Here is a 20,681-nt window from a genome sequence, read left to right as displayed (position 1 = left end):
TGTCTAATTCATGTAGGAAAAAACTGACTCCCAGGGATGTTTTTTTTTTTTTTTTTTTTTTTTTTTTTTTTTTTTTTTTTTTTTTTTTCTGTATTTGGCATTTCCAGAACCGTGCTGGAATGGGACTACAAGTTAGGCCTGGGTGGCTTATCTCTAATGTGCTTTGACACACGCTGACTTACAGACAGCACCTAAGTGGAGGCAGAGGCCTTACCACAGACCTTGGCAGGAAATCCACATGATTTAGACAGAATTACTGTCCAAAAATATACATTTCCAACTGTATGGGAAATTGATAATCACAGCCTGAACCTCTGGTTAATCAGCTGAGGCAAGTGTCAGTCAGCTGTGGGAGCACAGGTGAGAGTAATTTAGCTGTGCTCCCGGAAGGGGTGGAGCTTGATTCCACCTCCTCTAGACCTCATTTAAGGGCTGACCACCACTAAGGCAGCATCTCTTGGAGATTGCTCCCTGGTGGAAATTGCCTCAGCATTTCCCAGTGCAGGCATCCATATTGGTGAGTTTTTCCTTATAAATAACCTTTTGAATAACTGTTATCATCTTTGTATCATTCCACCTTACACCAACTGAGATACCTAACATGTGGTATGCATAGGTTAAGCTTTTGGCCACTGAAAAGAAAACATGCAACTCCACAGCATCACACGTGGATGCTTCCACTGGCTCCTTCTGCAGCACCTAGGCCCATATGCAGGCAGGGAACTGACACCTGGACACTTCCCTGGGGCAGTGTCATGGCACTCACTGGCTTCTGGGAAGTGTCTGGACAACGCTCTCAGACATTGGGTTTGGATTTTGAGTGGCCCTGTGAGGTGGATTGTGAACCAGAAGCTGGACTGGATGACCCTGGAGGATGCTTATGGGAGTCTTTATTGCTCTATCCAGCTCCGTGAAAGGAGGTTGTGGAGAAGTGGGAGTCAGGCTCTTCTCTCAGTTCACAGCAATAGCACAAGAGGATGCATGAGGGGAGGTTCAGGTTGGATAAGAGAAAAAATGGTTTCTGAGAAAGAGTGGTGGCTCAGTGGCATGGGCTCCTCATTGAGGTGGTGGCATCGCTTCCCTTGGAGGTGCTCAAGAACCACATGGATGTGGCACTGAAGGATGTGGTTGGTGGGCATGGCAGGGATGGGCTGATGGTTGGACTCTGTGATCTTAAAGGTCTTTTAAAAACTTTAATGATTCTGTGGTTTAGTGGTACACCTGGCTGTGCTTGGTTAACACTTGGAGTTCTCAGAGGTCTTTTCCAACATACAAGATTCTATGACTCTTTGCCCCCTGCAGCTCACTACGATTCCGAAGCACAGCACGGTACAGCTCAGAGTTACTACGACGTGGCAGAGACTCAACCCCGCACGAAGGAAGTCACGCGACCGCTATCGGCCGGTGGGGAGGGGGGGGAGCCGCGCGCACTCCCGCAGCCGAGCTTGCGCGTTCCCAGCCCCACGTCCCTTTTCCGCTCCCCTCTCCCCACTCCCTACCACGCTCTTGGCGCTGATTGGCCCGAGCCCACTGAGGCGCGCGGAGGATTCCGTTAGCCCCGCCTTCGCCGCTCGTTGATTGGCTTTGCCTCTAGGCGGTGCTCGTCTCCCATTGGTCTAGGCGGAGGGTCCTCTGCTTCCGCGCCGATTTCTGTGTGGAGGCGCAGGCCCGGAACCTGCTGTCGTCCGTGCCCGGCTTGTGCTGCTATAGCTCGTCCCTATGGCTAATCTGGAGTTCTTCGGCGCGCAGCAGCCGCCGGCCACCGCCGGTAACGGGGCGGCGGACGGCGCCGAAGAAGACCCTGCCGCTGCCTTCCTGGCGCAGCAGGAGAACGAGATCGCGGGCATCGAGAACGACGAGGGATACGGGATTCTGGAGAGCGGCGACGTGCCGGAGGCGCTGCAGGCAGCGGACGGCTTCGACTCTGGTACGGCTCGCGGCCTCCCTCTCTCCCGTCTCCGGCGGCCTCCGGCTTGCGCCGTTCCGGGCCCTGCCTTCCGGCGAGGCCGCCCGGCCTGCAGCCCGCTGCGCTGCTCCTGTGCGCCCGGAGCCGGGGGGATACTGCGGGTAGGGTGGTGCGCGGCGCTCCGCCCGGCGGTGGTCCGCGTGGAAGCGGCGGTCTGCACTGCGTCTGAGCGGCTGGGCTAATGTTTAATTTTACTCAGCCTCTGGCTGTTGTGTCTCTGTAACCTTTGTACCGAAGGTGAGAAAAATGACGCTGCAGAACGGGTTGTTGTGCTCAGAGGAGCGTCGTTACGTATTCTGGGCATCAGGGTGAGGGGGTTCTCCGTTAGTGTGACTGCGGCTGAAGTGATCCTGAGCCTCTGGCACGAGTGTCTTTAATCTGAATTTTGAGTGTAAAGGAGCTGTGAACGTAGTGAACACTGTGGTGAAATGCTGTTTCTTTGTTGCTGCAAGGCATGCCACGAATTTATCTCTGCGCACAGGCGAGTGTGTTTTGATCTTGAGGGCCATTCATTTATCGCTTCCTGAACTGGCAGACAGCCTCTTCAGTCTGAGCTGAATTACTTTGCTCGGCAGTTCACTATTGAAACTTCTTCAGAATTAAGTTTTCAACATGAAACACTGTTACTGAAGTGACTGGTGTTTATGGGGCTGTTGGTTCAAAATATCCCTTAAAACGAAGCGCTGTTAAGTTATCTGAGTAATGGAGATGTGCTGTATCCAGTGCTAACCTAGAGGTACTGCAGCCCTTAGAAACTGGCTCATCCATGAAGGACAGGCTATACAGATCGCATGTTTCCATGCAAATATCTTTGTCAGATGAAGTGACATCCTCACGCACTAAAACATGAGAGTAATCATTAGAACGCCATCCTCTTCCAATAGCAGGTATAATGTGATTTGCAGACTTTATAAGACAGAAACAGGCTGTCTATGAATCCCCTCTCGGAAACCCCGGATGTTGTTCTGTGGAACTTTATGCTTTATATGGCAGAGAAGAAAGCTGTTGGGTGTTCGCATCTCAAAGGGTGCTGGAACCAACTAGACTTGTGATTTCTGTGTGTGCGGTCTGGCTCTTGCAGTGTGATTCCTTGCCAGCTTGTTAAATGCTTCCAGGTTGGGTGGAAATGGAAAAGTAGTTCAGCTGTGGCTGAAGAAATTTTTCACTTCCTTTGCGAAACTGTTACTGAAGAACTTCCTGTAGAAAGAGAGCCATAAAGTAGTGTATATAATAATTTGATCTAAACATCTACGAAGTCTAGGTGTGGTCTGTATGTCATTTTGCTTTTTGGTATGAATTTGGATTTTCACTAATGCTCTGGCCTGTTGTATGGGTGTAGCTGATAATCTTTTTGGAGTTCTGGTGGTTGCTTTATTAATACAACACCTATTTGTTGACTGTTGAAGCCTTTATTCCCTATTAGGAAGAATAGAAGGTGCAGTTTGCAGTAATGCAAAGTGTTCTTGTTCAGGTGACAGGTGTATTTGTAACTTGTTGCCATTAATTATAAGATTTCTTATGATCCAGTTAACACCCTAACAAACATCTAACCACACTAGTCGTTATTAGTTTACTGAACTGTTTTGGTGAATGAAAATTTATTTTTGAATTTATTTATATAAATCCTTAAGAAAAATACGTAAATAAACCCTTAAACCACTGTGGTAAGGGATTTCTGTATTTACTTTTTATTTACTTTTCTTTAGCCATAACTTTCTTGAACTCTCGATTTATGAATCTGCTGGATAAATTTTTTTGTTTTTTCTCAATGCTGTACAAGAATTGTAGTTGAGGCAATTCTCTACTAAAGTGCAAAGAGCTTGACTTCAAATATCAGAAATAGTCTCCAGCTTCCTTAAATATGCTTGTGAAAAACATGCTGTCTCACACAACATACTGTTTAAGCCAAGTCTATTTAAAAAAATTAGTTAAATTCAAGGTCAGTGTTGAAATTCATGTACTTAGGCTAGTGGAAACATAGTTATGGTAATTGAAACTGTACGCCTGTTAATTGTAGCAGTGTTGCGTACTCTGTGTTTGGGGGAAGGGGCATAATATTGTTGAGCTCACATGGTCTCACTGAGCTTCACTTCATATTGCTTCTGTCAGGTCTGCAATACTGGCCCATATGTACATAGCCATTCCTGGGCGTATGAAAACTAGTCGTGTTTTCACTTGAAATGTGAAGCATAATCAGTATCTCAGAAGACAAATGGTGTGTAAATATAGCACTATAGAGCAGTTGTCTGGTTATTTGTATCCTGATCTCTTTTGGGATCCCCTTCCCAGTGAGGAAACAGTTGTAGTGGTTCACTTGCTGAGTCCACTCAACAGGAGTGAATATGTTTGTGTTGAAGCATCTAGCTTCCAGAATCTGCATGTCAATGTAAAAAGCCTGTAAGGGCTTGTTGATGGCTTCTTACTGAGAAAAACATTCAGTGGCAAGCAGTTCTGTGTTAACAGTCATGAAAATACTACTAAAGTTTAAGGTAGGCTGTCTAGTCTTAAACATTGACTTCAGTTTCACGTTCAGTTGTCTTCACGTGAACTTCAGGGAATGATGCATTTCCATCTTCTCATCTCCATCTTCTGAAGAGAGGCACATGAGCCTCTCTCGGAGATAAGGAACTTAAATCTCTCAAGGACTGAATATCCTTTTTTTTTTTTTTTTTTTTTTTTTTTTTTTCTTTTAATGTCTTTAGGAAAGAATTGTTTCCTTCTGACTCTATTTAACATTACAGACAGAATGAGTTACTTGTCAGTGGCTATTGTTTTTTCTAAGCTGTTCAAGGTTTCAGAGTGTTCTGTAAGGTAGCACTGAGAAAGGTTTGACTAAAAAATTGTGGTAGTATATTATTATGAAGCTCATGGTAAAAACATGCCTGTTTTGCCCTTTTGGAAAGTTATAGCAGCTGTTGTGATACAGCATTACTGCACATACTAGACCACACTTACCTATGCTGATTGTATTGAAAATGAAAACTGAGTTTTATGACAGTAGACTGAAATTAATGAGAAGCCTTTTTCCTGGCTTGTTTTTTATTTATTTTACCCATATCTATAGAAATGAGGTTTTGGCTGGAAAGCAGATTTCTTCCTCAGTGATATAAGAAATTATCTTAAAAGAATGAGGAAGCAAAACCCTCACACAACTACTTTTAGAAAATAAGCATTGAAGAGAATACTCACTATTTAAAAGGTATGCTACAAGTAGCTCATAAAAGCAAAATTTTACACAGTCATATTTTAGTTAATTTCTCTTGCATGGGGGATGTTCTCTAAAGCCTACTTGTTAAGAAGAAATCAGAAGGAATTAATCCGTGAAGTATAAAATGCCTGGGCTGGAGTTAGAAGTGTTACTCTTCATGGTCCTCTGGTTCTTCTGATAGCCTTCATCTGCTGTGTTGACAGTAAATCATTGCAGAGGCTAGTGAACAAGGCTGAAACTGTTTTGTGCTGCATAGCTGTATGGTCTTAGAGCAAGGCATTACATTTGATTTAAAGAAGAAACTACAGAAAATATTTTGTTAATGCTTGCTTGCAATACCACAGTAGTCTTTAGATGTTGTGGATGATAAGTGGAATTAAGCATTGCAGAAGGGGAGATGATGTAAGCCTGTTCTGCTTTACCAAGGCAAAAGAAACAACAGTGGAACACCTAAAATGAGACAGCATCAAGATGTTCCCCTTTTTCTTCCTTATCTCTTGTGTACAGATTTCTCCAACTGTCCTTGCATTCCACTGCAATCTTTAGGACAAAAGGGGTGTTGGAAGTAAACAACTCCCAAGGATGGATGGTGGACTATCAGGATGCTAGAAGGACTCTAGATGACATTGAAGATTGCTAAATAAGGCCATGTCTGTTAGTTTTTGTTGGGAGTGGACAGGGTAATGAATTTGGGAATGTAACGGATATGTAATACATGTGAAAATATGACCTATTTGCAAATGATCAACTGGTGGAGCATTCTTGGAGAGGTACCTGATGCTACCTCAGCACTGCCAATAAGGAATACCTTGTTTAACTATAATAAAGCTTTGCTGTTAAGTTTCTACACATCAGTTTCTTTGAATCACTTTCTAAATCAGTTGATCTTCACTTCAGCAAGCCTCTGACAGCTCAGTTGTTGAAATTCAGTTCAAAGCTAACTTTAAATGAGAATTGTGTCAGCTCTGAAGTAAGCCCTTGGCCAAACCTTTACTTCGGCGTTGGGATTTCTCTGTAGTTTTTCCCTACTTAGTACTACCAGGAGAACAACTGCTTATGGATTAATTTTATTCCAAGTCTCGTGCTGTCTGCTTGATCTGCCCTGGTTCAGAAGTTCAGCTTTCCTGGTTGTTCCTTTAAGCTAGAAGCTTAACTTTGCAAATTAAATGTATGTTAACTTGTAGGACTGAAGTGCAAAAACTGCACTTATCTTCAAGGCCATTTGTCTTGTAAGCTGTTGTACATTTGGAGGACACTGATTCCAGCTGTCTTTTTCTCGCAAGCTCAACTGTTGTTTCCCTCCTGTGCAGGCAGACAGTGGATACAGCTGATACAGGTTCTGCTTAACTTACAGGCTCAGGCTAAAAGTTTTCTGGGTGGAACTTTGGAAGTTTGTTACTCTATTGCCAGCATGTTCTGGAACTGTGGATACTTGGATATTTTCTGTGCTGTGTCCAAAGTTCAGAAGGAAGCACCAAGGAATATGGGATGTCCTTAACTTTTTCAAAAAGCATGGTGTTAACTTTGGTAGCTTTAGGGTGCTGTGTTAGGCATGGATGGACTCTGAAGCCAGTAGAGAACTGTCACTGTTCATAACTACTGAAAACATTTTTCTGGGGGAAGTTGTAGACAAAATGACATCCTTTCGTGAACAAGGAAATCTGATACATGGATTGCTTTTCTTTCTGAAACAAAGACTGGCAAACTTTTTTTTTCTTCTTCTATAGAGACAGGAGAGCTGAAGAGAGAATATTTGACTGTTGATTCTGTTCCAATTAGTGTACTTGTGTTGGCACATGATAGCACAACAATAGTGTTCTTTTTTATTTTCAGCAGGCAGTGTGCTTTGTCAGCATGCTGACTTAGCATTGTAATCACAAGTTCTAGGAAGCTTAAAACAGATGGGAAGCTGCAGTATTTTTTAATGCTTGTGACTTGTGTGCCCTCTAACCATACTTTCTGCTATACCAATTAATGTCTAAGCAGAAGAAAAGTAGTCTTAAGACAAACACATCTGTTTTTCATCCCTGCAGGAATGTTGTTCCTTTTACCTCTTGCAGACTACCAGCTTGAATGCTGAAGACTTCGACTTCAATGAAAGTTTTCTCTTTGTATCATGACAAGAAAAATCTTAAAGATGTAATCCCCCTTGCCTAGCTGGTCAATCAGTGCTCCAAGTATGTCTCATGGAACAACTGCCTTCCCTGTGGATATTAGAACTACGTTTATTTCAAGACTAACCTTTCTTGGATCCTCCCTCCAACTAGGTTCTGTCTGATGGTGCAGGTTGCTCTTAGCTCTTCCCAGGTAGGCACTGTAGACAGCTAGTTTGTATTGATAGAAACCATCAGAACAAGTTACATATCCTGGCTTAGCTGTAATTCCAGCCCAGTCTAAAAAGGTGAACAGCTGCAGCATCCTTTTGTAGCATAAAGTGTAAGCAGGTTTCCTTTGTGCCCTTTGGTCTTCCTAAATGTAATGAGATCAGTTGTTGGTTGTGCCTGTCTCTACTTGAGTCAGTATGTGCTCAGTGATCTCTGCACATTTGCTTTGAGGAAGCTTGATGTTAAATAATGTGCAGGATAGCTGCTGTGAAGGAGACAGATGATTCTCAAGCCAGTTCTTTGGCTCCTGCAACTTTGTAGCAAGTTGCAAACAAAGTAGCTATTACTCTTGACATATAGGAGTCTAGCTCTAAAATATTAGCGTCCTTTAACTGGAAAAACTAATGCTTATTAACTTCAGTTACCTTTCTCCTTCTGAAGCTAATAAGTGCATTTTTGGAGGCTAGTATCATTCAGTGTTACCATGTTTTGACTTAGGACTTTGCATACTTTTGCACATTCTGTAAATTATTTCTGTTTTGGAGTAAGAGTTAAGGGCTTGGTAACAACCAGTGTTTACTGGTAAAGGTGCAAGGAGAACTTGCAACAAATAGAGCATGTGGTAGCATGACAGTCTGCTCCAGGTGAATTATTGACCTTATTTAGGAAGCTATTGTGAAATACTTGAGTTAGGGGGTAACAAAACCATGATAAGATTTAGAAGGTGTTGCCCTATCAGACTGTCTTCCAGGTAATGTGAGAAGAGTAAATCATATTTAACTTCTGAATAGTTGTCTAGTATTCATTTTCTGAGACAGGGATGAGAAAATTGGAGAAACTCCAGGACATTCCCCATAGCATCTTCTCAGCAATATCAGCTCTGCTTTTTGAGTAGCCTATAGCAAGACTTCATAGTGAAGAACTGGTTTTAGTTCTGAAGAATAATGATTCACTGTCTCTTCTGTCCTGGAAAAGGAAGAAAAGTGCAGAGAATAAGGAATTGACCCTATGGGGGATTGAGTAACATTCACTTACGTAAATCTCCTACTGGAGATGCTGTAATAAAGGATTTCAGACAAATAACTGTAACAAATCTAATTGTATTGTTTTTCTCAGATGGTTAAACTACAGTTATTTTTTTACAGGTGCTATTGATGGAGTGATGAATGGAGTTGTCTATCAGGTAAGATAGAAGTAATATTTGCTTAGAATGTGCTGTTCTACTGTGAGAACTTCAATCTCGACTTGCACTCACTATTTCTTCTCTAATGTGCTTGTCTCCTGTCTCATGACCTCATAAAGGTGCTAGTGCTCATGGTATGCTCCTACTCTGAACTTGAGGGCATCTTAATGCAGTAGTCTATTTTGAGCTATGGTTGAATGGGATGTGACCACTGTGAGCAGGCTGACAGGCTCTGTAATATGACTTAACATTTACTTGTTACTGGCTAATAAATCAAATAGAACATGTTCTGACTACCTACTTCAGAGTCAAGTTTAGAAGTTGCTTACTTGTTACGGGTAACTCATACTGTCTTATCAAAGTTGGTCTTACAAGGAACAAATTGACTGAAAATATTGTGTATTTCTTAGTGATGTAAAGTTGCATGACATTAAATTGCTGGCAAGTGGCTCATTCACATTAATCATAGAATCATAGAATCATAGAATTACTCAGGTTGGAAAAGACCTTGAAGATCATCAAGTCCAACCGCAGCCTAACCAGTAGCCTATCTCTTAAAAAACAACCACAAAACAATACCTCAACAACAAACCTCTGCTAAATCATATCCCTGAGTACCACATCCAAGCGGCTCTTAAACACATCCAGGGATGGCGATTCAACCACCTCCTTGGGGAGCCCATTCCAGTACCTAACCACCCTTTCTGTAAAGAAGTTCTTTCTAATATCCAACCTAAACTTGCCCTGGCGCAACTTGAGGCCATTTCCCCTCGTCCTGTCACAAGTCAGTAGTGAGAATAGACCTGCCCCACTCTCACTGTAAGAACCTTTCAGGTACTGGAAGACAGCAATAAGGTCTCCCCTCAGCCTCCTCTTCCTCAGGCTAAACAGCCCCAGCTTCCTTAGTCTCTCCTCATAGGGCTGATTCTCCAAGCCCTTAACAAGCCTCGTTGCCCTTCTCTGGACCTGCTCCAGTACCTCCATGTCCTTCTTGTGCTGAGGTGCCCAAAACTGGACACAGTACTCGAGGTGAGGCCTCACCAATGCTGAGTACAGGGGCAGGATGACTTCCTTAGTCCTGCTCACCACACCATTCCTGATACAAGCCAGGATGCCATTGGCCTTCTTGGCCACCTGGGCACACTGCTGGCTCATATTCAGCCGACTGTCCATCAGCACACCAAGGTCCCTTTCCGTCTGGGAGCTTTCCAGCCACACCTCCCCAAGCCTGTAGGATTGCCTGGGGTTGTTATGACCAAAATGCAGGACCCGACACTTGGCCCTGTTGAAACTCATTCCATTAACCTTGGCCCATCGATCAAGTCTATCCAGGTCTCTCTGTAGTGCCCTTCTCCCCTCAGGCAGATCAACACTCCCTCCCAGCTTAGTGTCGTCTGCGAACTTACTGAGGGTGCACTCAATCCCCTCATCCAAATCATCAATGAAGATGTTAAACAGAAGCGGCCCAAGCACCGAGCCCTGGGGGACGCCACTTGTGACCGGCCGCCAACTAGATTCCACTCCATTGACCACAACTCTCTGGGCCCGGCCATCCAACCAGTTCTTCACCCAGCGGAGCGTGCACCCATCCAAACCACGGGCAGCCAGCTTCTCTACCAGAATGTTATGGGGGACAGTGTCAAAGGCCTTACTGAAGTCCAGGTAGACCACGTCGACAGCCTTTCCCTCATCTACTAAGCGGGTCACCTTGTCATAGAATGAAATCAGGTTAGTCAGGCAGGATCTACCATTCATAAACCCATGCTGACTAGGCCCGATCCCATGGCTGACCTTTAGTTCGTCCATGATGATACCTGAGATTATCCTTTCCATAACCTTCCCAGGCACCGAGGTGAGACTGATGGGCCTGTAGCTGCCAGGATCATCTTTCCGGCCCTTTTTGAAGATAGGCGTCACATTTGCCAGTCTCCAATCCACCGGGACATCCCCAGTCAGCCAAGACTGCTGAAAAATTATGGACAGTGGTTTGGCGACCACATCCGCCAACTCCCTCAGAACTCTAGGGTGCAACCCATCCGGCCCCATGGACTTATAAACATTCAGCTTTCTAAGTAGATCCAGAACCATCTCATCACAGATCACGCAAGGCTCTTTTGGTTCCCCCTTCCTGTCTACCAGTGTAGGGGGCTGCGTTCCCAGGGAGTTACAAGCATAACTATTGAAGACCGAGGCAAAGAAGGTATTAAGTACCTCAGCCTTGTCCCGATCCTCAGTGACCAAGTTGCCCTCAGAATCCAACAAGGGATGGGGATTTTCCTTAGCCTTCCTCTTGGTATTGATGTGTTTATAAAAACATTTACTATTCTCCTTAACCTTAGAAGCCAAGCTCAGTTCTAGCTGCGCCTTGGCCTTCCTAATATTCTCCCTGCACAGCCTCACTACAAACCTGTAATCCTCATAAGTAGCTCCCCCATTCTTCCAGAGACCGTAAACTCTCTTTTTGTTCTTTAGATCAAGCCAAAGGTCTCTGGTCAGCCAGCCCGGCCTCCTCACCCGTCGGCTCATCTTTCGCGATTTTGGGACAGTCAGCTCCTGCGCCTTTAGGACAATTTCCTTAAAGTATTCCCAACCTTCCTGGGCTCCCACACTCTCCAAAGATACTCCCCAGGGGGCCCTCTCAACCATAGTCCTGAGGAGGTTGAAGTCCGCCCTCCGGAAGTCCAAGGTGGCAGTTCTGCTGACTCCCCTCCGCGGTTCGACAAGGATCGAGAAATCTAGCATTTCATGATCACTTTGTCCCAGACGGCCTCCAACCTTTACATCCCTCACCAGACCATCTCTGTTAACAAACAGCAGGTCCAGAGTTTTGTTTCCCCTCGTCGGCTCCTTCACCAACTGTGTCAGGAAGTTATCTCCCACACACTCTAGGAACCTCCGAGACTGTTCCCTGTCTGCTGTATTGTAATCCCAGCAGATGTCTGGGAAGTTGAAATCCCCCACCAGAATGAGGGGGAGTGACCTTGAGACCTCCCCCAATTGCCTATAAAGCATCTCATCCACCTCATCATCCTGGGTAGGTGGCCTGTAGCAAACTCCCACAATAACATCGGTATTGTTGGCCTTGGTTTTTATTCTGATCCATAAGCTTTCAACCCTGTCATCATCATTATTGATTTCCACGCATTCACAATCTTTTTTAACATAGAGAGCTACACCACCACCTTTCCTACCTAGCCTATTTTTTTTAAAAAGTTGGTAGCCCTCAATCACTGCACTCCATGTGTGGGAGTCATTCCACCATGTTTCAGTGACGGCAACTATATCAAAATTTTCTGAACAAACAATGGCCTCCAGCTCTTCTTGTTTATTACCCATGCTGCGTGCATTAGCATAAAGGCACCTGAGCTTGGCCTCCTTGCGATCAGCAGCAGCCCTAATAGCCTTGTGACTACTATTAGGCGTTTCCACAGCCACCAGCTTAACACCAGCCCTCGTGTTTTTCCTACAAGGAGGCAAGTCATCCTCCTCCTTCACCAAGGGCCAAGACCTTAGGGGTTTAGAAGCATACCCCTCTCCTGCAAGCACAGGGACATTGCATGCAGTTTCCATTTTGGTGACCCCAGCTACTGCCCCACCCCCCTTCATAACTAGTTTAAAGCCCTCTGGATGAACCTACCCAATTCTCTCCTTAAGATCCCTTTTGACCGGTGGAACCCAAGGTCAAAAAACCCAAACCCCTGCCGGGCACACCAAGCTCGGAGCCAGGTATTGATCTGTTGGCCCATTATATTGAATCCCTCATTCTTCCCTGAAGCAGGTGGGATAGAGTTGAACACAACTTGTGCTCCCGAACCCTTTACCTGTCGCCCCAAAGCTCTGAAATCCTTTTTCAGAGTCCTCATGGAAGTTCTGCCTACCTCATCACTACCAACTTGGAACATTAATAGGGGATAGTAGTCAGAGGGGTGGACTAGGGAAGGAAGCTTCATCCTTACATCCTTAACCCGGGCACCCGGGAGGCAGCAGACCTCTCTATGTAGAGGGTCTGGCCGACATATTGGCCCTTCTGCTCCCTTCAGCGCAGAGTCACCAATAACGATGACCCGTCGTTTTTTCTTTGATGGTGATGTTCTAATGGTGGGTGAGGAACGGATGGACTTGGGGGACACCACCAACTGAGGAGTACTACCATCATCACCATCCGAGGACCGACTCAGCTTAGGGGGTTCCCTTTTAGGTAGTTCCTCCACCCTCTCTCCACTCACCTCCTGATTGATTTCCAGTGCCTGAAACCTATTGCTCAGGGAGAGTGGTGGACACGGGGCAGGCAGGCAGGGGGGATACCCACGACGGCGAGTTGGAATTCTCTGCCAGCCCTCCTCAGTGGTAGGGATTGTCCTCCTGTGGTAGGGCAGGGGGTCCACCACCTTCCTGGTGTTTTTTCCATACTCCTCACCCTGCTTCTTACTCCCACGTTCTCTGGTGGCCCTTAGCCGCTGCACTTCCTCCCTGAGTTCCACCACCAGGCTTAGCAGCTCGTCCACCTGCTCACATCTCACGCAGGTGGGGGCCCTGCCACCCTCCCCAGGCAGCAACAACTCCAGGCACTCCATACAGCCAGAAACCTGAACTGCGGCATTCCTGGCCTGGCCCTCTGTCTGAGTTGCCACAGTTTTGGAAGAGTAGGATCTCTTCCTGGTGGAGACCATGATTATACTGTAGTCCCAAGAACAGCAAGAAGAGCGTAGGAAAAACTAAAGGCTAATACTTACAGCCCCTGCTACTTCAGCCACTACCTATAAGCACAGCTTACTATGAGCAGAGATAGTGACTACCACGCTGGTGTAAGCTGTGGGCGGAAGCTAGCTTCCGCCCTCCTTGAGGCTCTTTAAAGCTTGTTGTCAGGTGCTGACGTTAATGACCAGCAACAACAACACGTTTGCAGGCTGTTTACAGGCTGTTTAAACTGCCCGGCAGTGTCAGCTCCACCCCGATGACTCAGGAGCCTGCCTACAGCTGACAGCTCCCCAGCACAGGCAAAGCAAGGCACTGCTACTGCCTTCACAGAAGCCTTAAACAGAGTTTTTCTTGAGGAGGAAGAACTTACTTTTGGTTTTTTCTACTCCAGATCCCTTCTACTCCAGATCCCTTGCCCAGTGCAGTCTTACCTGCTCTGTAGCTAGTCTCCGCAGAAAGTGATCAGTGGCTAGCTTCTGCTCTCCTTGAGGCTCTTTAAAGCTTGTTGTCAGGTGCTGACGTTAATGACCAGCAACAACAACACGTTTGCAGGCTGTTTACAGGCTGTTTAAACTGCCCGGCAGTGTCAGCTCCACCCCGATGACTCAGGAGCCTGCCTACAGCTGACAGCTCCCCAGCACAGGCAAAGCAAGGCACTGCTACTGCCTTCACAGAAGCCTTAAACAGAGTTTTTCTTGAGGAGGAAGAACTTACTTTTGGTTTTTTCTACTCCAGATCCCTTCTACTCCAGATCCCTTGCCCAGTGCAGTCTTACCTGCTCTGTAGCTAGTCTCCGCAGAAAGTGATCAGTGGCATTATGAAAGCATATTTGTCAAATTACAGACAATGTTTTGTCTGTGTCAGGGAGAAACAGAGCATGCTCACACAATTGTTGTGGAATAGCTGAATTTAATACCAGTTTGGATAAGGCGTTGCTGATTGTTAAGAGAGTTGTTTGCATAGCCCTGTTTAGATAAATACTTAAAAGGCAGCAATATATAAGCTGCTTTTCCACAGACATAAGTGAATGCTGAGATGGATGGAGACAAACTGCTTTCACTGCTATCATTCTTATATCCTCACTGTTGCTGTGAGGTTCTTGGGAAAACTGCTTGTTATTGGGTCTCTGTGTCTCATTATACAATAAAAGGCAGATGAAATTCCTTGATTGTTTATGATTCTTATCAACTGCTTTGTTAGATAGAGCTTTTACTTGATGAGGTATTTAATCTGGTAAGGGCATAGTGAACCAATGGAAAGAGCTGGATTATGCCACTATACTATGTGGCAATGCACTCATCTTTGAAAGTGTTAATAACCCTATGCACTGTAAGTCTTTGAACTGTTGTATGATAAGCTGCAAGTGCTAGCATACCTTTTAACATTTAAGCAAAAACCAACAGTGCATCTTGTGTTCTAAGCAGCTTATAGCAGTCCCAATTTTGTAAAGCACCTAACTGATATTAGAAGCCAACTTCCTTTGAAGCTTGCAAATTTCTCTAAAGCAGACTTGGAAATTACAGAGAACACTTGAATCTCCTGTTTACAAAAAAAAACCCTTAAAAAATATACTTTTGTTGCAGATATTTAATGTGAAATGAGCTGGGGGGTTGTAGGCCTACAGCTGAGATTCTAGGATTCATCTTCTGCTTTCTTTGGTTATAGACCTCTGGCACAGTTTGAATTCCCAGTCAACTTGAATTTGTTTGATCCCCAGTTGGTAGAGGCAAATCCATATTAGTTCACATCAGCTGTGCTGCCCTCTGTAGCAAGGGATTTTTCATCATGTGGTACAAACGTGGTATAGCATCAGAAGAATATCATACATTCAGTTCAAGTGTCTGCTTTTATGTAGCTTGCAGGTAGTTATCTGAAATGTACAGTTTCAGTATATAAATGATATTACTGTTTTTTCTCCTCCTTCTCTCCAAGGAGAGCAATGGCCCAACAGACTGCTATGCTGCCATATCACAAGTAGATCGACTGCAGTCAGAACCAGAGAGCATTCGTAAGTGGAGAGAGGAGCAAAAGGAGCGCCTTGAGCAGCTTGGTAAGGAGAGTGTTTGTTGTAGTAGTATTCTAGGTTGGAACTCTGAAGTAGCAGTTTCTTAAGCAGGAAAACTTTTCAAACAATAGCTTCTAGCTCTTTGGAGTTTAACTTGCTGCTTGAGCAAGACTTCGAGTAAGCAAACTTTTAATATTGGTGTAGGACTTAGCAAGCAAGTGGTTCTCTGAACTCTTTTCCAAAACTACTGAAGTGACCTGTGCTTAACTTACCAGTCAGTTCCTCATTTCTGTAACAGAAAATGAACAACTTTTATCAGCAGAAAAGGATTGAGTAGATACAACTGTCAGCACTTTTCTCCAAGGGAGTAGATTGCTCATTTTAAGATTGCTGAGGCCACTTGTCATGTAGGTGTTAATCCAAAAGCGTAATTAAATAACCAAATAGTAACTAAATTCATCTATCAAAGGCAGCCACACCTACCTGTGGGCAGATCCTATAAACTGATGTGCTTTCCAGTTTCAGCCCTTACTTCAAGAGTGTCAGAAGAGCCTTCTGAACATATGATACCAGATAGAGCTGAGCCTGTTGTTCCTCTTTTATACCAGTTACTAAAGATGAGTTTATCCTGAACTGTGAGTTAAGTGTAAAGGCAAACTGACTATCAGATTCCCTTAATTTGTCTAATGTATAGAGTTTACTGAGCTTTATTCTAGAACAATCATAGCAAGGTAACAGTTTTTTAGAACGGTTTGTGGGCTAGCAGACTTATTGAATTATAATTAGTCCACAGATGCTTAGACTAAACTGAACTAGACTGTCTCAGTGCTGTACAGGGACATTCTGTTTAGCTAGCCTTCTGAATGTTGAGGGCATTAGAGTTCTTGTGGCCTAAATCAGGAAAAAAAAAATCCATATTTGAGTGGACTAAATAACAATTTGCACTAGACTACACCCTTGAACTATCAGTTGAAATGGTAATGAAATCCAAGTGGAAGAAACATGACTGACAAATCAATTCTTGAATCTTTAGATGCTAATTCAAGAAAACAGGAAACAGAATGGAAGGAGAAAGCAATAAAGGAGTTGGAGGAGTGGTATGCCAGACAAGATGAAAAGCTCCAGAAAACAAAAGCTAGCAACAGGTAAGATTTCTCTAGTCATCTGAGGAGCTATATTGCTGGCTGTGGAAGTAATCAGGTGAAGGAGAGAAGAGTAGAATGTTTACTTTATCCTAAGGCACTGGTCCTTCAGCTGCTTAAGTAACCTATCCAATTAAGAGATGAGTGTCCAGTTGTAGACTAGTCTTAAGTTTCTTTAAAGATTAGCTTAAGTGAGAACACTAAAATTATGAGCTATTCCAGAAGCTTCCTTAGGACAACATTTGAATTTGGACAGAGCTGATCAGTCTGCTTGCTGCGCTGTATGTATGCAGCTGTACAGCTCTTCAGTGACTAATTACCTGCAGCTTGTGGCCTTTCTTGCCACCTTTCAGAAACTTGAAAGCAGTCTCATAGTTATTTTAATACAGATCATTTTGTTAGATATCTTAAAACCTTTGGCTGCTGCTTGTGGAAGTTTATGAGAAATAAACAGAGCTCTGTGAGTGAAGAATTAAACACTTACTACTTAACTTATTAAGTGTCATGCTTGAATTGGCTCATTAAGGGCTGTGGAGCAGAAACAAGTGACCTAGTCACAATCTAGTAAATTCTTACATTTCCTTAGAAGCCCCCTGCAGAATTTTGACTTCTGGCTACATAAAGGTAAATATGATAGTGCTGACTTAATAACACTTAGGTCTTTACTTCTGACCTAGAGCTGCCAGAGTCATTTTCTTCAGGTAATCATTGGGGCTGCTTTAAACTTTGGAAATCCGTAGACTTAAAGTTGAAATTATTTTTGAAATGTCATAACCTGAAGGGCTATCAGGTTTATTTTAAGTAGTCTTCGGTAGACTTTACTTACTGAATGACAAAAGGAGACTTTGTATTTCCTACAGAACTATAGATTTGTCACTCACATTCCCTCAGATATAGTATTTCTGTTGGGCTGAAAACAGGATAACTGCTGTTACAGGTAGTGGCAAGAGGTCATTACCCCTTTAGCTTCATCTTGGCTAGTGGTTTGAGATGAGAGTGTGCATTCTGGAGAAGGGTCTATTTTAAAAAGAGCTGCAGTCAGAAAAGTAAAGTGTTTATCTGAGAAAGTGCTCAGCATTCTCACCAACCTGGTGAGATCTCTCTATTGCAAGTAGTCTCTGCTATCTGGAGATGATTTCATCTAACACAGAGACAAGCCCTAAACTAGGTGGTCCTGATTTTCTATGATATAGGAGGGTATTTGTGTTGCCTCTCTGAGTCAGCAGCTTAATTGGTATGTTCCATATGGTAGCTGCTTCTCTGTTTCAGTGAGTGTAGGTGATACTAGTTAAATCTGCTTTTTAAAACTGCCTTCAGTTGTGTTCTGTACTTCTCATCCTTATCTCTTTTCTCCTGCCTGCTTGCCTGCCTGTTGGACTATTTGCTACCTAGGGTAGCAGATGAAGCTTTCTACAAACAACCCTTCGCTGACGTGATTGGTTATGTGTATGTTGTTTAACTACTAATTCTGTTTGCTAGTCAGCTGGATAATGAGGAGGGTCAGAAATAGCACTGAATGTCCAAAGGTGTCTTCTGCCAAATATTTCAGCCACTATGAGTAGAATAGCCTTTTTTCCCCATTGTTCCAAATATGATCTGCAGCATTAAGTGCTGTTTTTCTGTGAAGATTATATTCAGCACATTTAAATTATGTAGAATACATACCACTGGCATTTTGTCAGTGATTCAGTAGCCTGTAATATGTTGGGCTTCACAGTTTACTGACTTTCCAGGCCTATACAGCAAGATGCTTTGATGCATACATAGATTACTGTCAGATGGAGTCTCATGTGGGTGCTGTATTTAGTCCCAATCACTCCCATGGTGAAGTATAGAGTATAACTGCATTTTTTTTTTTTTTGGTAATAGGCATTGTGTTCCTAATCTGTGCCATTCACCTAAATAATCAGAAAAATATTAAAATGAGGCTTGCATATTGTGCAAGAGGAAGAAATCACATGCTTAAATCAAGGTAGAAGAGGTGCCTATAGAATTTAGGATGCTATTAGAGAAAATGTGGAAAAAACAAGATGATGGTATTAGATAGCTAGCATTAGCTGCTGGCAAAGGAGCATCTATGTGTAGGTGTATTGCCAGCCTCACAGGTCAGTGAGAAGGCAGCCGTGATTTTCAAGCCACAGTAACTATGCTAGTTTCTATGGGGAAAAGGGTTGCAATGTTCATTGGCTTGTTCATGTATTTTAATTTCTCCCTTTAATTTTTAGACTTGAATTGAAAGATGGCCATGTCACAAATTCTAAGGTGACACCTTTAGAAGGTGTACTGGTGAATCATGGTGTGTCTTTGAGTGCATTTATACTGAAAGTCAGGTGTGGAATTAATTACCTAATTGTAGACAGATGTAAAGCAAGACTTGTGAAATGATGGATTTACAGGTGGTGTTTGACTTTGTTCTGAAGTCTCCTGGAGTTAATTTAGATTTTTTTTTTCCAATAAAATCCTTATTTTTCCTGTAGCAAATGTGCTATGCAAGTGCTGCAGAACAAAATTGGCAGCATGCTTCCTGAATGTAGGCCGAACTGCTAGTGCATGTTGAGCCAGCTGACCATCTGCATTAAACTCATTCTCATTTTCTATATCTGACTTAAACTTTCTCTCGTTTCTTTTCTTCTCTTCACCTTTAAGCACAAACATAAACCATCCTTGCTACAGCCTAGAACAGTTAAGTAAAAAATCTTCACTGCCCCTTAAAAGTGTCATGTCACATAAAGTAGCAGTGTTGTAGTGATCCTTGTCTTCAGTGGTGTCTGTAACCTTATCATCCCTGTGAACAGTGTGAACCCTCATGGGGGAGTCATCCTCACTGCTTTTTCTGTATTGCTTGTTGGAGTAGATGGATTTGGTTTGATCTCTGAATGCTCACTGCTCTTTTACTCAGGTAGCTACCAAAGCTCCAGAGTTCCAGTAAATGGTACTGGAGTGTTACATGTGTGTTGAAGCAATGCTGTTGGCAGCACAGAAATGCCAGAAGGGTACTTCTGGGAAGCCGTTGGTGCTAACCTGTTCATACTGTGTAAAGCCTCCTTAGGGTGAGAAGAGGGGGAATGTGTTTATTGTGCTAGCTGACTTCAGATGAATCATCCTATCTGCCAAGATGTGCTTTAGACTACAGCACCCACAGGCATGGAATTCATTAATTACATTCCTTCTGATTTGTGCTGCTTCCGTACAGCATTGGGAAACATCAGCAGATAGTTTTATGATGGCCTAAAGGCCTTGGGACTGATTTAAATCCTCAAATGGAATCTGTTTTAAGACATACTTGTGGGGAACTGTGTATTTCTAGTTGGCAAGTGTCCAAAGCAAGCCATCAAGCGGCAGAAGCTTAAATATTTAAGACTTGGGCGTTTTTCCATAAATAAAATGTCTACATAGGAGTATCTTACCTTCTGGCAGTTTGAGTGGTGACTCCTGTTAGGCAAAGACTCAAAGACTGCTCTTAAAACCAAACACCTGTATTCCAACATTTTACACAGCAATCTTTTGCACTGCTTGTGCACAGCATACTACTGCAGCCTGCTTCCATCTCCAGGGCTGGGGCAGTGGGAGCTTAAGTAGCCATTATGTTCACAAGCAGCTGTCAGGTCACATTTCTTATGAAACCTGCTGAAAGGAACTGCATTCTTTAAGTGGGAAGGAGTGCCTTATGTTGGGTGTTAACACAAGGTCCATTGCATTGCTTTCAGGGCAGCTGAAGAAGCCTTTGTGAGTGATGCAGAAGATGTTTTTCCGGGAACTGAGTGGGAACGTGTGGCTCAGCTCTGTGACTTTAATCCCAAGTCTAGTAAGCAGGCTAAAGATGTGTCCCGCATGCGTTCAGTCCTCATCTCACTCAAGCAGGCTCCGCTGGTTCGCTGAAGGAAAGCACAATGGAAACACTACAAATGCAATATCTTAACCTTACTCAGAGAAGCTATGTTTGCTGTAATTGGATTAATTGTTTCTATGTTTTTGTTGGACCAAACATGATGTATCTAGAGTTGATCATGGTTTGATTGCATGTTCTTCCTCATATTGTCTTTGTTTTAAATGAGAGTCTCCTGAATTGTAGTCTGTGCTGTTTGCACTGAGAAGTCATTTCCAGTGTTACTGATATTAAAGATACATTAAACTGCAAAACGTGTGGAGTCTGGA

General features: G+C 43.7%; 1 protein-coding gene across 3 annotated transcripts; it reads left to right on the top strand.

The window, feature by feature from the left end:
• The first annotated feature begins 1,629 nt into the window (after window positions 1-1,629).
• Window positions 1,630-20,681, top strand: CLTA (clathrin light chain A). 3 transcript variants are annotated; one of them, XM_072360347.1, is made up of 7 exons: window positions 1,630-1,927; window positions 8,644-8,681; window positions 15,312-15,429; window positions 16,418-16,529; window positions 17,919-17,972; window positions 19,173-19,208; window positions 20,234-20,681. In XM_072360347.1, exons 1-7 carry the CDS (start codon window positions 1,720-1,722, stop codon window positions 20,403-20,405), a joined length of 738 nt encoding a protein of 245 aa, XP_072216448.1. In that variant the 5' UTR covers window positions 1,630-1,719; the 3' UTR covers window positions 20,406-20,681. The 3 variants fall into 3 exon arrangements, with proteins under 3 accessions (XP_072216448.1, XP_072216449.1, XP_072216450.1); XM_072360348.1 differs by lacking the exon at window positions 19,173-19,208 and having other exon boundaries at window positions 20,234-20,662; XM_072360349.1 differs by lacking the exons at window positions 17,919-17,972; window positions 19,173-19,208 and having other exon boundaries at window positions 20,234-20,662.

The sequence above is a fragment of the Excalfactoria chinensis genome, chromosome Z (assembly GCF_039878825.1).
Source record: "Excalfactoria chinensis isolate bCotChi1 chromosome Z, bCotChi1.hap2, whole genome shotgun sequence".
In the NCBI taxonomy this organism is placed as follows: domain Eukaryota; kingdom Metazoa; phylum Chordata; class Aves; order Galliformes; family Phasianidae; genus Excalfactoria; species Excalfactoria chinensis.
Note: the sequence above shows the minus strand (reverse complement) of the source record. Positions and strands in the feature narration are given on the sequence as shown.

Excerpts from the sequence above, each read along its gene's own strand:
- CLTA (XM_072360347.1), top strand. The coding sequence starts at position 1,720 with ATGGCTAATCTGGAGTTCTTCGGCGCGCAGCAGCCGCCGGCCACCGCC. Across the intron at positions 8,682-15,311 it reads TGAATGGAGTTGTCTATCAG|GAGAGCAATGGCCCAACAGA; the intron begins GTAAGATAGAAG and ends CTTCTCTCCAAG. Across the intron at positions 19,209-20,233 it reads CCTTGCTACAGCCTAGAACA|GGCAGCTGAAGAAGCCTTTG; the intron begins GTTAAGTAAAAA and ends CATTGCTTTCAG.